General features: G+C 28.9%; 1 protein-coding gene across 4 annotated transcripts; it reads left to right on the top strand.

The window, feature by feature from the left end:
• The first annotated feature begins 170 nt into the window (after positions 1–170).
• Positions 171–12549, top strand: LOC111038163 (peptidylglycine alpha-hydroxylating monooxygenase). Of its 4 annotated transcripts, none has more exons than XM_022321142.1 (11): positions 171–306; positions 456–848; positions 8688–8745; positions 9101–9188; positions 9253–9331; positions 9403–9529; positions 9931–9979; positions 10837–10985; positions 11094–11236; positions 11829–11878; positions 11978–12549. In XM_022321142.1, the coding sequence occupies exons 2-11, from the start codon at positions 714–716 to the stop codon at positions 12141–12143; spliced, it is 1044 nt and encodes a 347-aa protein (XP_022176834.1). In that variant the 5' UTR covers positions 171–306; positions 456–713; the 3' UTR covers positions 12144–12549. The 4 variants fall into 4 exon arrangements, with proteins under 4 accessions (XP_022176834.1, XP_022176833.1, XP_022176832.1 ...); XM_022321141.1 differs by having other exon boundaries at positions 171–317; positions 459–848; XM_022321140.1 differs by having other exon boundaries at positions 171–317.
• Positions 12550–18272: the final 5723 nt, after the last annotated feature.

Genomic DNA, 18272 nt, shown 5'->3' with positions numbered 1-18272 from the left:
CTTCTCTTCACACGGACAGGCTCATGCGGTAGCGGCGGCGGCGGCGGCGGCGTTGGTGGTGGTGGTGGTGGTCGACGAGTTGAGTGGGGACCGCCGGCGCGCGCGGTGGGTGTACCGAGGAAACAATTACACAGACACACACTCGCAAACATACGCGCGCGCGCGAGAGAGAGGTTTCCATAGTCCTCGCCCGTACACCGGTCGTCGCGGTTCAGGTGCGTTGGCCCCGAGAGTTGTAGTGCAGCAGCTGGAGTGCGCGCCAAAACATAACGAAAAGTTATTATTTTACACCTGCACAACACAGCGGTTCGTACAGAGTAGGTTTTAAAATAATTATTGTCACGGTGCCGTTTCGTCGTGACCTCCGTTTTTATATAGCACCACGACATCATAGCAAACCGTCACCATAAAATTATTATCAAATACACTTCGAATAATAATACTATTATAATTAGCAGCGTCGCGTAGGGCGACACGCACGCCGTTTACAGCGTCCGTCTTGGCGGCGGTGATGTGGTGTGATAAAGGTGATTGCCGTGCGCACATGACGATTCGCTCGGTCACCGTCTCGTAGGCGAGCGGCGGATCAGTTGCAAGGCGGTCAGTACAGGAATCGCGCGTTCCGTCGTCCGCAGTCGTCCGCGGACAACCGGTCTTCGCGGCTGTGTTTTACGCTTGCAGTGACGCCCGTGCGCCAACGCCACTGTCGCAGCATGTCGTCGGTCGCGTACTCGAGGTCTTTGGTCTCGCTGGTTGTGGTCGTAGTCGTCGCCACCATATGGCCGTCAGCCGAGTCGTACAGCGTGGACAAGTACTCGCTGCTCATGCCCAACGTGCGGCCCAAAAAGGTGAGTACCTGGTGCACGCATACGACAGTGCCGAGTGAGCATTTACGATTGATACGATTTTAGCAAAAACGATCATAAATTAATACTATTAAAAGAAACAATTTCAACATAAAAATAAATTAATACACAATGCAATAGGTACCTACTGATAAAAAAAAAAAAAACATAATTCATGAATTAGGAAAAAATAACGTAAAATTGACAAAATACAATTCCTAAATCGATCTCTCGAAACATATACAACATCCGTACACACAGAGTTAGCCAGAGATAAGGTTAAAAAAAGTGGAGAAAAGTTCCAGCTGCTAAATTAGTTTTACAATATATAATATGTTTAAGGTAGTAAATTAACATTAGATATATAATTTTTAATTTTAATACATAAATATATGTTTACGAATTACGAGACAAACCTCTAAAATACATAATAATAATGTATTGATATGACGCATTGCACACAATCGACACGGTCATAATGCAGTTACGACAGTTGACGAAAATAAGACGCCTTCCCGGACGCCTTTAAATGCAAGACTTGACCTTAAATATTGTACAACCTGTAACCTGTTGTAGAATTATAATGATCTAACATGTATCCATAACACAAATTAATAACATCAATGTGTGTGATACTGTTAAGTATGGATGTAGGACTGTTTTCTGGCGATGGATCTATATAATATATTATATTTATGACGTTCCGTTTTCGATGTACTTGGATTACACATTTTTTGAGAACCACACTCGGATATTCTCTAGGAGAATGAAATACATTATGTGCCACTTAAAAGGTAATCGGTAAAAAACCACAAGGAAAAAAGGTCAAGGGTGAAAAATGACAAGATTTTAATTTTAAAAGTATATTCAAGAACAACAGTATAGTTGTAATTAATTTCAGCATATTTGTATTATATTATATAACCAAATATTATATTGATTTTTTCAAATTGGTTTTATACTTTTATTGCCAATAACAGCAGCAGCATGCATAAGATTATTATTTTCACTTTATTGTGAAAAAACCTGATATTTGTGATTTTCAAGTAAAAGAATATTTGAATGGTGATAGAGATGCAACAAATTTTTGAACAGCTGTAGTAATGTAGTATTTACTATACAATATTTGTGTTTCATTATTATTTTTCACCAATTTATATTTTTGATATTTCAATAATTTAATTTGATAATTTGATAATTGACTGAAAAACATATATATTTTGCGGTTTTTATGTAAAATACATTTGTCGTGTTTTTCGGTTTGGTTTTTTTCCCAAGATTCACTTAGAACATGTTGTACCGCGCTACTCGTTATAATTATTGCAGGATCACTGCTGCACTATATAATTTGTATGCAAAGAGAAATAGCGTGGGTGCTGGTGCCGTGGGTCTTAAGGGGGATGATGTGGGGAGCTCCCTTCGCTCTGTATTACACCGCAAATTTATTTTATTCGTCTGGGTCACAATATTATTATATAACAACAAAGTCGATGTGAGTAACTTTCAATTTGTAGCGTACTCATAACTCGTAAGCCATAAGTTATAAAATAGGCGAAGGCGTTGCATTTGCATTAGAATAAAACCAGTTGCGTCGTGTTTTGTTTTTGTAGCATTTCACAGAACCGTCGAATTATTTTGCGGTCAACTTTGTACCTACCTAATTATTTTTCACCGTTGTACGTCAATTATAATGGGACGACGACTTCTAAACTATGGACAGTCACGCGGTTCCATGGAGGTGGGGGGACCTGCATTGTAGGCGCTCCGGGTGTACGCGTGACACGCCGCACGCAGTCTGACCATCGCTTCGCACACTTCCATTGCCATTCATAATATATATCATAATATTATACAATTCATGTAAAATATATATTTTACCGAGTGTAACAGGAACTGACGAAAAAAAAATTGAAGAAATTGAAACCAGTTAAACGTATGATAAAAATTATATGGATAGCAAATGATTTAAGAAATTATGTTTGTACTTATTATGTGGCCAAGAAATGTAGAAAAAGGATATATTGGATTAAAAACTACTACTTTTCAAATTATTAATTTACTTCAAATAAATATTAAAATTTAAAAAAATTGTGAAGATTTAATTATTTTACTCGAATAAACGTTTTTACCATCGAATTTTGTCTAAAAATTAGATTTACAAATTGGCTATTTTTAATTTTTCCGAAAAAAATGTAATTAAATCTTTTATTTTCGACATTCGTGAGATTAATGAAAATACAATTTAGAAAGATCAACATTTTCAGAAAAACAAACTCTAAAAAACGGCAATATAATTTCTTTTTGAAAATAATTAATTAAAAAAATTGTTATCATACCAAAACTTAAAATCAAATTTAAACTTGAAAATATATTAACAAAGAGTCTTTGTCCCTATGAGTGTTATAAATTATAAGACTCATAATAAAGTTATCATCAAAACAGAATTACGATATCTCCATGACTCTATAATTTCAGGAGATATCGCAATAGATAAATCTTCACGATGAGTCACTGGACACCCTGTATATTATATATATTATAGATACATAAACACAATGCGTTTCGGTACGAATATATTTTTATATTATACAATACAATAGGTATAGGTACTATTACTATTATATATAGCTGATGCGTGTGACCGGGAACCTGTACGATTCAGCTGTAGTGTGTCTAGGTTAATTTAGTACGACCAATCTCATCCGTATTTTAGCGGTGACTCGTATATTCGACATAAATTTATAAATTAATAATATTACTTCACTATATTATATTGTCACATTTGATACTATTTTATTGCATTAAAATACGATTCTAAATTAGATAGGTATATTTAGAATAAAGTATTTAAAATGTACCTAATTGAAATCAAACGATCGATTTGCGACTTTTTTTTATTATTATTTAGAGAAATGGCTTCAACAACTTGGGTTATTTGTCTGACATTAACATTTTACATGGTATTTTTCTTAAGATTAGTTGTTACTGTTACATAATATTTAAAAGTTTTATAAGTCACAATTTTTTTATGATATTTGTGGTATTTAAAAATGCCATTGTTTTTGGATTTGTGATTTTATATTATTAAAAATACTAAAAATGTCCTAGTTATTAGTCTAAGCTTGATATTGATATTCTAGTACAAAGTAAACAACAAAAAATATCATATTAAATTTTAAAAGTGTAATTTAAATATTAAGATTATTTTACTTTCATAAATATCAAATATAGAAATATACATTAAAAACAATTTGACTTCTAATTTGGTTTTAGAATAAATGGTGGTACGCGTATTGATTATAAAAGTGTCTGGTGGCACTCAGTGATAAAATGGTTGGGAACCCCTGGCCTAAGATAACCCTATTTTTAGTCTGTTTACTTTGTCTCGACTCAATTTAACAAATTATTAACGTACCTACCAAATTATACACCAATTTGGGTCCGAAATGCTCATTTACAAGTCACCATATAGTCAAACCGTCGTCGGTATAGTAACCTATTTGAGAGCATTTGATATCTTTTTCAAATTTATTAATTTGTATGTAAATTATTTTTCATTCAAGCTATTTAATTGTTGTGTTACCTAATCAAAATTTCACATAATAATTCTATAATACTGTGTTACGGTTTTAAATCTCTCACAAAAGTTACTTCGATCCAATAAACTTTTTATAATCCACGTCTACATCATACACACAGATACACTGTACGTCAGTACATGTTATATTTTATAAACAATTATGAATACCTATGCTAAGATATCGTTCAACTTCAAAATACATAATGATAGTAAAAATGATTTAAGACTTTTATTAACTTCGATATATGTTTTTGAGCTGGGGACAACTTTTTTTTTAACCGATTTTGGTGATGGTGCCTTGTTTATTGCCGTGGAAACACAAATCAACAAAAAAAATTAAGTTAAATTCCAAACAAAATTTAGCATGCTATTAGATACTTTCCCGCTGCACTACAACCAAAATATTGTTACGACTCCTACATTTTTTTTGCATGGGAAAAATATCTAGTAGCATGTTAGGTACTTACAATATATACGAACGACATTTTTATATTACCTATGTGTTGTACGACTAGTGACCACCTCTCGGACTCTCTGAGATAGTGAGATATATATCTTGTTAACCTACCTACGTTAAGTTTTAAATGTTGTGCTCTGATATCACATCAAAGATAATAATATACACAATTTCACAGTATTTATCAATCTAATAAAATATACGGTGGTCTGCGTGTCTGTATATATATATATATATATTGATAATTTGTATTATATTAAAGTTATTTACATTCTATAGGTATACAGTATAATTTATTAGTATAATACTATAATGAGCGACTTTGAAAGTTAATAATGGTTACTGGTTAGTGACAGGAGATTATCATTTATGGAAGCGCTACCCGATGTATATATTATATTATATTATTATTTACTGTCGTGAATTTACTGTTTACATGTAATGTATACATTATTTACCGATATCAGACGATTCGACGAACGGCAGTACGGCACTATATTGATCGTATTTCGTCAGACATGCATATTGCATACTTACATTATAATTTATAAATTGGTTATTGTTTTAAATATTTATGACATTTTACAACCCGTGGTATACATATATAGTCTGTGTTTGAGCAGAATAAGAAAACAAGATACATTTTTAATGTGCACAATAAAAATGGATAATGCTATACGTCTTGTGCAGAGGAGGAAGACCATCCGGTGATAGAATCAGCAACCCCTCGAGTTTGGCATAACAAGATATTGTTGTTTGTGTTTTTAAACACGTATGATATTATAAATTATAATATCAGTGCCGTTTCATTGGCGCCTCAGGGCAATATTATTCGACACCTCTATTAGGCATACATATTTATGCATTTTCCGCCCTTACAAATGTTACCACTTTTGCCCAGTCAAGGGCACTTGCCCTATTTCCTACCCCCTTGACACGGCTCTGCATAATATTGCAGAAAAGCACTCGAGTGACATTTAACTTCAAATAATATTGGATTCGATGGGTTAGTGTTTCGGTGTTTGCACTTTGCAGCCTGCGAATGATGACTTATCTTAAATATATTGTCCGCGGTACATTTTCGATTAAATCCCAAGAGTACTTCTCTAAACTTAACTTTTACTTAACCTACATGCATAATATATTATTGGTTTATTATATAAACTGTGTTTTTATAAGAAATTTCCATATTATTATAATATATGCACGCAAAGTCGCAAACGCTAAAATTCATATACGTATTATTACTTTATAATATTGCCATACCTATACCATAAACCTTACCTTTGTAGTTATATTATAATAATATTATATTATACTTAATGGTGGGTTAAGCTATTAAGATATATGCATATATTAAATTAAGTAGCAATAAAATATTATTATTTAAAAACTGAAATGGGTTAAGAAAATAATCATAGGGTAATAAGTAAAATTCAAAACAAATCATGCTATCATCACTAAGCTAAGTAACAGCATAAAAATATACATTTGTCAAATCTATAAGTTAAGATAATATTTACGTAATGCAATAATAATTAATATAATTTTACACACAGTCAATAAGTACTATATTTAAAAATACGTTAAATACTTAAATTTGGTGATGATATTTATGGGATATGTGAGGAAAGAAAAAGGGGTTTAGGTGTGGCGATGTTCGCGTGACACGATAACTACATTAAACTCCGTTTTAAGTGCTCCTTACATTATATTTTGTTCGTTTATTTGTGTACGTCTGAATTCTTCGGCGTATATGACACTGCTAATGTAACCGGATAAATTAGTGAATATTATACTCAATTTATCAATAATTTACTCTGACTGATTAATCAAACTATGTAAATTAAATTTTTTCTATACACGAATAATGGATCACTATGGATCACTCAACCAGCTGCTGTAGTCGGACACTGCAATAGTAAAAGTAAAAACAATTATCAACTGTAAACGTCAATACTTTCGCTTTTATCATCACCATAAAAGTTCAGAAAGTTTATTTTGCGTCCTCTGGGACTCAATAAATATCAAACTAAACTGTAGCGACAGTCAAACGATTTCAAATTGCTCTGCAGTTATATTATCTCAGTGAAAATCGAAAAAACAGCAAAATAACAACGATAAATTTAATTTAATGCCAGCTTCATTTTAACCGAATGTTGACCTTTTTTGTCCAAATCACGTTTAAAACTCTTTTCCAGATGAAATACGAGTGTATAGAGTGAACCAATATTTGCAGTACCTATTTTTAAAATGAGGTTTTACAGTGTTATTTACCTCATTATTACTATTCTTTGTCGATTTTTTTTATAACATATTATTGTAAATTGACGTTTACCACTACTATTGAATATTGAATTCGTTTTCAAATAAGTATTTGAAAAAAACGAACCTCTCTTGAAAAATATAATTTCAAGTAACGTTATAAAGATGTACGATTACTACGATATATTATACTTGAAGTGTTAGTATTTCGTCGTACCGGGCGTGACGACTGATCGTCGAATGTCACAGATTCTTGAATATAGATTGTTTGACTAATTTCGCGTCCAATATACTTCAAGACCAGAACATAACGGGACTACCTATTCGAGTTTTTTTATTGTTATCTTGGTGCACCAGTTCAGGGAATATTTGTTTCCGTGAAACTTAGTGCAGTAACTGATAGATTTGTTTAACTTTATAAATATAAAATATGTTAAAATTGAGAAACGAAACCTATAATATTATATTCAGCGATATATATTTATGTTCTGTATTTAATAAAAAGCTGAAATAATAAATTACAGTAAACGAGAAAACATTGTTTTTATGATTCCTTACATGTTACCTTGTTATATACCCCCATGATGTATGGACGTATAGGTATAATGTACTATATTATATTGTACATATTGTTTTTTTTACTTAGGTGAACTAAACCCTCATAATATTGTATTAACAAGTAGGTAGACGGCAAAAAAATTATTCCCTAATAATATCATGTAAAAAATGAGTAGAACTTGATGTAGGTACACTAATAATTATTTCGGTTATATTATGTTGAATTTTTAAACTTAATAACTTTAAATATAATTCAGATAAAATAATTATAGTAACTAGAATTTATTCTTCTGTATATAAAAACAATATTAATTTATTTTCAATTATTGGAGCTAAGCAAAATATTATAATATGTATTTATTTAGGCAATATAATATAAATAGGTAGGTATATAATAAAAGGTTAACAATTAACAATAAATTAATTTGTTAGTTTAAAATCATATCTATGAGAGTATATTATGACGTTCACTGACGTTGCTATTTTAGCAAGGTTTATTTTTAGTATCTCTGCAGTAATTGTTCTATAACACTGATTTATTAATTTTGTAAATGTTGTTGGTATTATTGTATATGTTACAGTTAAAGTGTTGAATCAGTTAGTTTATGAAATAACTAGGTAATTTATGAAACAACTAAAGCTTGTAGGTCATGTATATAATTTATACTTAAACTAGTTATTTTATACATTCCCTGACATCACTTCGTTAATGTGTCAAATTGTAAATAATAAAATATTTAAAAATATATTTTAAATTGTAATGTATTTTATGCTTTAACGGATATCAAACTGAAATTGTATAGAATAACTGGTTAAAGTACAATTTTCATGTATTATTTCATACTTTAACTAACATTCGTAAGTAATTCATGAACTACCTAGTTATTTCATAAAATAACGGAATTTAACACTTTAGCTGTAACATATACATTATTCTAGATTTAATAAATATGACAAACTAACAATTTTTTTTTTTTTTTAGATGGACTTGTATTTGTGCACTCCTATTAGGATAGACCCAAGCAAGTCTTACTTTATCGGTAAGTGTAACAATTTTAACAACACAATTATATAGTTATATTTAATATTTTAAATTTAATTTTACTTGTTCGCATGAATTGAAGTACCTACACCTATTTCTTTATTAGTTAATATCGGTATTATTAACCATTCTTCATTCGTGTATATCTGTAAACTACTATTATAGTATATAATATAGGTAGGTATGTCAGATGTCAATGTGTTATTGTACCTATGACACCCATACATAGGCACCTACGTAATATTTTATATGAATCTATTTCAGAAAGTATTGTTTGGTAACTTAAAAATTTCAAATTCGTTATTGTTTCACATACATGCTGCTGTACAATGAATTTTATTAATTTTTTTCAGTCGGTTTCGAGCCAAAAGCACACGGTCATACATCACACCATATGTTACTTTATGGGTGTTCAGAGCCCGGAAGCGAAGATCCCGTTTGGTAAACAACGTCCTCCGAGCTTGTTTTAAATTGCTGTTATCAATAATAATTGTTCATTTTTAAGGAATTGTGGAGAAATGCAAATGGCATCAAATAAACATAAGACGTACATGCATTCAAACCCATGCAAATCAGGATCTAATGTTCGTGTTCATTATTTTAGGTGAATTTTTTCGTATGTACTTAACAATGAAACAATTTATAATTTTCTCAGATAATGTACGCTTGGGCTCGTGATGCGCCAACTTTGAAACTTCCAAATGGAGTTGGGTTTAAAGTCGGTGGTGATTCGCAGATCAACTATTTAGTTTTACAGGTTCACTACCACAGGATGTTTGAAGGTTAGTACTATAAATTTATAAATATGACTATTGACTACTTACAGAACAGAATTGTTATCATATTTCAAATTATTTTATATATTACTCGACTATAGTTGAGTATGAGTCTGACTGCGAGAGAGAGGAGGAGGAGAGGTGATGAAGGTGTCATCTTCCCTCTTGGATCATTTTTTAAATATATAGAATAAAGCAATGAAGGCATATTTACCACTAAATCTGAGATTAGTCAAAAATTAATATCCCCCTCCCCCTCTAACAAAAAAGCTGAGCACTCTACTGATGAGTTCACAATTTTTCCTAAATGTTTGAAATCTCAGACATTAGGACCGAAATATGACTGTAATGATACGTCAGTCGTGTTACTATAACTAATTTTTGTGTACAATTTATTTACTTTACAGATGACGAAACGGATAACTCTGGGATATATCTGCATTACACGGAACAACAGTAAGATAATATAATATTTTCTTTTACGTCCATCTAAGTTTTTATAATCAATAGCCAATAGGTATAATGGCATGTAGGATACTGGATGACTATTGTATTTTTTCCCCTTTGAACCTATAAAATGCTATCTTAGCTAAAAATTTGTTTCCTGCTCCCTTGATTCGGAATAGCGAAATTGTTTTATCCCATATTTATGGAAAAAAAATTGAAAAAATAAAATGTCTATAAATAGTTCAAAAGACATTAATTTTGAAAATTATTCGATATACGAAAAATGCTAATATATATATTTGGTTGAAATTTCAAGTAGGTAAACCTGCCTATCCAGAGCGAGTTAATCGTTTTTGAATTACTTACAACAAAATAAAAATATCGATTTTGTCAAAAATTCCCGTTTGTTTTTGTTTTTCCCAAATATTTCGAGGACTACGAAATACGAATTTTCAATAGTGTTGGTCCCCGACAGTACCAATTATAACCAATTTGATACTAGAAACCACCTTTAAAGTTGAATATCGAAGCAATTTTTCTACTTTAAATCGTGTACATACATCATACCTACATATGGAAAAAACACACAATTGTAAAATCGCTATAGGTTTCTACAATATACGTTACCTAGGTATACAACTTATGAGTGATTAAGTACCAAGTAGGTACCACTTTGCATTTGGTGCTTATTGCTAAAGACTTATATCTATATGACTGTAAATAATACTAAATTACATTTACACTCATATACAACTAGTAATTACAATAAAGTATCTACTTAAGCTGTAAGAACCTACCCCCCTCTTCTTTTTAATTATTTTTTTTAAGTGCTACTAATGGCTAATACCTAAATTTTGTTCCTACAGGTTAGATAAACAAGCTGGAGTATACCTACTGGCTACAAACGGACGAGTTCCACCGAATGCGATCGAACACATGGAAACATCGTGTCCTCTCTTCGAGATTGGGAAAGTCATACATCCGTTTGCGTATAGGGTCCACACCCACGAACTTGGTATGTGTTGCACGACGTGTGCTTGGTACACATTTTATTTTGATGTTGAAAATATAAACTTATATGTTTACATCACAACAATAATTGTCGACTTTTTGCTTTCAATAGGTAAAGTTGTAAGCGGTTACAGAGTAAAGAATATTAACAAAGAAGTACAAAAATGGGATCTGCTTGGAAAAAGAGATCCTATGACTCCACAAATGTTTTACCCAATAGAGAACAATATTACCGTCGAGTCTGGTGATATACTGGTTAGTAATCTTCTAGTGTCGATTTCCTATCTATGTAGTTTACGATTTGTTATGCCTAACCGCCATGGGGTGTCTATATAATTGATACGATCAAATAATACAATTTCGAATAATTTTACAAACTTACACCGGGCTGCATGTACAATTACTATGTCTTACCAATCAATAGTGAGCTATTAATGGTCCCATAGACGTGATTTATTCATTCAATCAATCGATTTTTCTTTCAACCCGGCAAAAGTATTGTCATTTTTTAGTAGCATAAAACATATTAGTTTACGCATACTCTTTGTTTTATTAAAAATCTGAAAAAGAATAAACGATTACTTATATAGGTGTATATAAACCTGACCTATATAGGTAATCGTATATTAGTTTTGTAAATGTTTTACCTAGAATTTCGTATCGTCAGAGGATTTAAATTTTATAATATCACACCACATTACCACAGCGCAAGAACCGTTTGATACCAATTACCGCTAAGCGCTATAATAGCACTACACAGTCCTACTCTATTATATATATATAATATATATAAATGCTTTAAACAGTTTAAACTTCGGTACATCATATAATATTGTATTGTCTATAGGCTGCCAGGTGCACAATGGAGAGCAGGCGAAACACCGTTACAAGAATCGGGTAAGACGATCGACACGACTCATTAAATAATATAATATTATCCAAGTCACTGTGGTTAATCTTCCTCCGATGGTGGTTTTGCATTTAATTCGTTCACAGCGCGACGAGCGACGACGAAATGTGCAATTTTTACGTGATGTACTGGGTGGAGGGGACCGAACCTCTGGAACAACAGCTCTGCGTGTCGGAAGGACCTCCACGGTATTATTGGGACACGGATCCGTATCTGACGAACATACCGGATGAAGAAGCGTCGATCTTATAAATGAAAAAAAAACAAAAGACACTAGTGAACAAAATGTTTGTGTGTATTATTGATTCTATTTTTTTTTTTTTTGGTTGTCAGACGTCTCGTAGTATTCTATATTTTATGAGTATCTAACCCTCCCCCCTCCATTCGACATACCTACATGTCCTTAATGACAATGATAATACCAATATTCCTTTTTTTTTTTTAAATAATTTATTGTTGTTTGTCATAATTATTATTATTATTTTACGATTGAGTTACCTATTATATTATAATATTATATATTAAATTATATACAGTATCGACCAAAGATGGGATAATCAGTATTAATGTTTTGAATATTAATTGTGGTGCCGCAGTACCTATGGCACAAAGGGTGTCTTGAATAAATAATTATGAATATTGACCATGCTATTGAGTATATCTACTGCTTAATGTTTATTATTAAAACACTCTAATTTTATCCAGTCAATTTTTTAAGTTTAATTAAATTATTTTAGTATTTTATTATTATACAGATAAATGAAGTACCTTTACTATAAAGATTAAACATACACGAATTACACTAAAGCGAATGATACCTAATTTTAAAATCAATCATAATATTATGTTTTATTTTACACAATATACAAAACTTGAGTTCAAAACGTATCAACTCAATAGGTACTATTAATCAAAAATATCTACGTAGACGTTTCTCCGTCCACTTAACTAAAAAATTAATTTTCATAACCTATTCAGAATGTTTTTTAAAAAAGATTTTAAATAAATAAATTATATTAAAATTACAAATAGTTTATTCATAAAACAGAACGACTAATACTCTATCCCTATGCTTGTTTACTAAACCTATTGAAGATGGACAAGTATAAAATATGCATTATTTAATGAGTTCATAAATTCTAACCTTAAAATATGCATATAAAAAATCATACAATAATTACCTATACATTTCTGAAGAATATTTAGGATCTGATAAACAAAAACCAATTTTGTATTCAGTTTTATTTTTTAGTAAAACTGTTTAGGGATAGGTTCACATGGAGTAAAGGTTTTTTTATTCAAGTATTTGCTTGTTAAGTTAATAAAACCTAAATGAATCAAATTAAGTAAAAATTAAATTTACTGAAGCTACTCATTCTACTATTCGACCAGCCCAATTTTTAATTATGTATCTATCTAAAACTTACTTTTATTTGCACTTAATAGTTTATAAATATTTGGAATGTGATGAATGATTATAACGTAAGGGTTGCAATGGACTGACACTGTAAGTAATCAATTATTAATTTTACAAAAATAAAAATAATAATAACTTCAACAATATTAGAGTTAGGTAAAACAAAATATTTTTTTATTATAACTATTTCAATGTTCCTTTACATACATATTATTATTATTATTATTATTATTATCAAATTATTATTAATAATAATAAATAATAAAAATAAAAACTAGAACATTATAAATATTTATCTGAATAATTAAATAATAAATAACAAATCTAAAACTTATTATTTTAAATTATATCATAGAATAATATACTTACCTATAAAAATAGTACATACCTAAATGGTTTTATATACCTATTTATCTATTAGTAATATTTCAACTGATTTTTATTCTCAACAATATTGTGGTTTAATTTAATAAATTGTCATAGTATAGTAAATAATTACTTATTAAAAAAGTTAATGTATCGCTATGTGTCTACATATTGTGTATCAAATCTTTCTTGTCACACAGTGGTTAAGTTTAACTTCTAAAAAGTGTTATAAGTTATAACCACATTGTTTTAAATTAGAAATTTATTTTTAATTAAAAAATGTAATAATTATTTATTGATTAGTACAGGCGCGCACCCAGAATTTTTGCTTGGGAGGGGGGGGGGCTTAATAATTTTTCTTTTTCCCTTACACACAAGTGAACAATTAAAACTCATTTTTAAATAACCACTTTTGTTTATTATTATCATATGTTATATTATTATGTATTTAATATTTATATAATTATATTTATAACTAAATATTATGACAAATGAATTTAAAATTTAAGTTTCCTGGGTCCCTTTTCAGAAAGAATTGTTAATACTTTGGATTCTTTAATTTGTATTTCTCGATGTATGTAGAGATTTGCCAGACCATTTAAACGTGACTGTCCTATTGTGTTCCGGAGATAGGTTTTAATTTGCCGTAGTGTGGAACACGACCTCCTAGCCATACTTGTACTTACTGGTAACATTGCAAATATTTTCAAAAGTATAAATACTGATTCAAATATTTTAATATCACATAAATTTAAACCATCAATTGCGTTTAGCGGTAAAGTATAACCACAGTTTTTTAATTTTTCATACCACAATTCGAATTCAGCCTATAAGTCAAAAAGATTTTTAAAGCTTGAAATTTGTTCATCTGTTGGATTACGTCCGGTTGGTAAAATACATTTATAACTTATTAGGAGATTTTTATGTTTTAAAAATCGATCAGAAGGACTACCTATTAAGAAATGAATCGACCCATGGAATATAAAATTGAACGTTTATAGTATTCTTCAATATTTTCAGATGGTGTATTACATCGCTTAGTTTGTTGTTTTGTGAAATTAAAATAAAACATTATCATTTATCATTGTTATACTATATTTTCTATAATAATGTGTAATTTAATGAAAATTTTTTTTTTTTGGGGGGGGGAGGGATTAAGCCCCAAAGCCCCCTTCCCCCTTGGGTGCGCCACTGGATTAGTATGTTAAAATTTAAAAGGATTATAATATAATAAATATTAAACTACTTACCCATGTAATAATATTATTTTAAATATAGTATTATAATCAGTGCCGACATTATGATTCAGGGAGCCCTTGCCCCCAATCCCAATAAAAAAGTGAAAAACCCTATGTGGTCGCATTTCAAGCACACCCCTTGATCACAATATTGTACAATTTATACTTAAGTTATCTAATCAAAATAAAATTTTAAGGGTAGCTATATATTAACTTGATACATAAATAACTTTAATATCTAATCCTCATCTTACCGATGTTAGTATGATTTATGTAATCATACAACAATTTACTATAACTAAATATTTATCATAATTCATACTTTAAAAAAATAATAGCAACAGAGTGCAAAGTAGAGGACCTATAATACTATGTAAAAATATTTTAGAAAATAGTAAATACTTATTATTTAATTTCATATAATTGCAATTATCATATAATTATATGGTACACAAATTATAGACTTCAAGACTTAAATACTAATATTATATATAAACATATTACCAACTATTTTTGTTTCTGATTATATTCATAATATGTTCTTGCCAAAAATTTTAAATAAGTACCTAAACTAGAAATTGTATTGTATTATTATTTAAGTTTTCACAAAAAATATTATTTATTACTTTTAAACACATATTTTCTATTGAAAAATGTATAGTTAATAATATTTAAAATAAGGGGTGCTATACATACATATATTACAACAGAGCTAACTATTATTTTATTGCATTGTTTCCTAGTTTATATATGTTTATTTTCAAAAGAATTAAAAAATTTTATGTTAATTATAATAAGTTATTATATGTATTGCACCCAGCTTAAGGGTTTGCCAAACATAGGGTGGCTTCTGTTGCACAAGTATCATAAAAACATGTTATTCATTTTTCTTCTTATATCATTAAAATTATACTTAACTACTTTAGTATCAACATAGATGAATATATCTACATAAGAACAAAGTTATTATACTGTACTATACTTATATTTCTATAGATTAGAATTAAAATAAATATTAATAATACTAATCTTATTAAGTACCATCCACCTACTTAATGTCAACATTTAATCAGTTTATATTATTATTATAATACAATGTATTGTTATTAAAATATTTAAATCTGTGAATAATTTGAATTTAAATTTAATCAGACTTTCAAGAATTAACAGTGAAGTGGTATTTTTATCCAACTAAAAAAAATTTTAATTGAAATACAAAGTATCAGTACAGAATATTCCATTCCATGGTATAGGTATCATATAATAAACATATTTGTGGGAGAATAATTATTAATTAAAATTGCTAGTTTATATTTAAATTGATTGCTTATGCATATCCCATTTACAAATAAATTAGGAAAACATACAAGTCAGGATGTGTGCTTATAGAATAATGGTACATATTCACAAGCCGGACAAAAAAAATAATAATCAAATTGTTTAGAAAATTCATGTTTGCTTAATTTAACAGAGAAGCATCTTAATTTAAATAATAAAATATTTGCTGACCACATAAAATTAATTGTTCAATAATATTTTTTTATTTAATACTTCAAATTGCACTTAACGATTATAATGATTAGTTAAGTATAAAATATTAAAATTAAAATATGATAACAAAAGTATTAAATACCCTGTTCAAGTACATCGAAAGTCACAACATTGTACACACTATACAAGCACAGCACTTAAGTATATTATTAACTTTGATTCGGAACTATCATAATAATATATTACATACATTTAAAATATTATCTGCAGTTAATATTTATTATTTATTTTTTGTGTATAAGTCACAAAAGCACCATAATAAAAATACACAATATTGGCCAATATCCAATTAAGTACCAATATAAGTATTTATTATTCATATGCAAATCATATACCTAGTAAAAACTATGTGTAAATATCTGTCGCACTTATAAAATGCACTGGAATAGTGAAATTTGCATTGACAGTTTATGTCAAATGTTTGACTAATAAGCTTTTAGATTAATAAGGTTATAATTAATAAAAATTTTCATTTAAGCAAAAATTATATAATTTTATTTCGTAATCAGTGTATTGAAATTTTTATACCTCAGTAAAATATGTATTCAAGAATGTTATTGTTATGTGAGTATGGACATTTAATCAAGAAGAATTAAAATGTTTGAAATAAAAACTTATAAAAATCATCAAAAATTATTATATCACAACCATTATAGCAAAAAAAAAAAATTATTATAAAGCTCAACATTTTGAAAAAACCTATATAGAGAATGAACTACATGTATCTCGTTGTATAGCACAATTACAGTAACCTATAACTTTTAAGGCTTCAAATGGATGTACGCGGAAAAAAAAATACTTAATTTCAAAAATACACTTTTATCCAGTTTTGACAAAATACTAATGAAAAGTACTAAGACCATAAGAAATAATCTAACCTAATAAACTCTTCAGTGAATTTGTTTTATATTTTTAATTCAATACAAACTTATATTTAAAATTGAATCATATAAGCTAGTTAACCATTTATCCTAAATGTTGTATTTATAAATCATTTTTTTTGGATAGGGATATACAGTATAAACAATATAAGATCTAAAAAAATTAGAAATTATAATTTTTTATACACATATTGTTATGTTAAGTTTTATAATGTTATTTATATAATTATTTAAAATTATAATAAAAAAAAATAGTAGAATTAGAAGAAAACAACAAATATATTATTTAATAAACTACACGGAAAATTAGTGTAACACAAACAATACAAGTTATAATATAATTAATGAATTGCAAACACCCCTCTCCCCACGGGGCTGTTTTTGGTGTAGTAGGACATCTTTCCCCGATGCATTTTTTGATGTGGACATTTTCCCTTCACTTTTTTAAAAAGTGTGCTATTTATGATTTAATCACATTACACATAATATATTATATAATATTTAATATGAAATAATTGTTTTTTGCCTATTGTCTAATTTTGCCAAAGTACTGGATAAATTTCTAAATATTTTCACAAATATAATAAAATATAGATAAATATTTTAGATCATTGTCTATATACTTTAACAATACGAATAGCTATTAAAAAAAAAAATAATAATAACAAGTAATGGTATGTATTATAATACATAATATCTATTTGGCACAGTAAAAAGTAATGTTTAAAAAAATATTAAGTAAATATATAATTTTAAATAGATATAATAGCTAAAAGATTTTCTAAATAAAATATAACTAAAAATTAATAAAAATATTTGGATTTCTGTCTTTAAATAAAATTTACATAAGACAATAAAAATCATTGCATATTTTTAATAATAACCTTTTAAAAATAGGTATGGGGGAAAATGTCCATTTACCATGGTT

This window comes from Myzus persicae, unplaced genomic scaffold (assembly GCF_001856785.1).
Source record: "Myzus persicae strain clone G006 unplaced genomic scaffold, MPER_G0061.0, whole genome shotgun sequence".
Lineage (NCBI taxonomy): Eukaryota > Metazoa > Arthropoda > Insecta > Hemiptera > Aphididae > Myzus > Myzus persicae.
Note: the sequence above shows the minus strand (reverse complement) of the source record. Positions and strands in the feature narration are given on the sequence as shown.

Bases quoted from the DNA above. Each gene is read 5' to 3' on its own strand.
- LOC111038163 (XM_022321142.1), top strand. From the start codon at position 714: ATGTCGTCGGTCGCGTACTCGAGGTCTTTGGTCTCGCTGGTTGTGGTC. The intron at 8,746-9,100 runs GTAAGTGTAACA...AATTTTTTTCAG, and splicing joins AAGCAAGTCTTACTTTATCG to TCGGTTTCGAGCCAAAAGCA. The intron at 9,530-9,930 runs GTTAGTACTATA...TTTACTTTACAG, and splicing joins CTACCACAGGATGTTTGAAG to ATGACGAAACGGATAACTCT.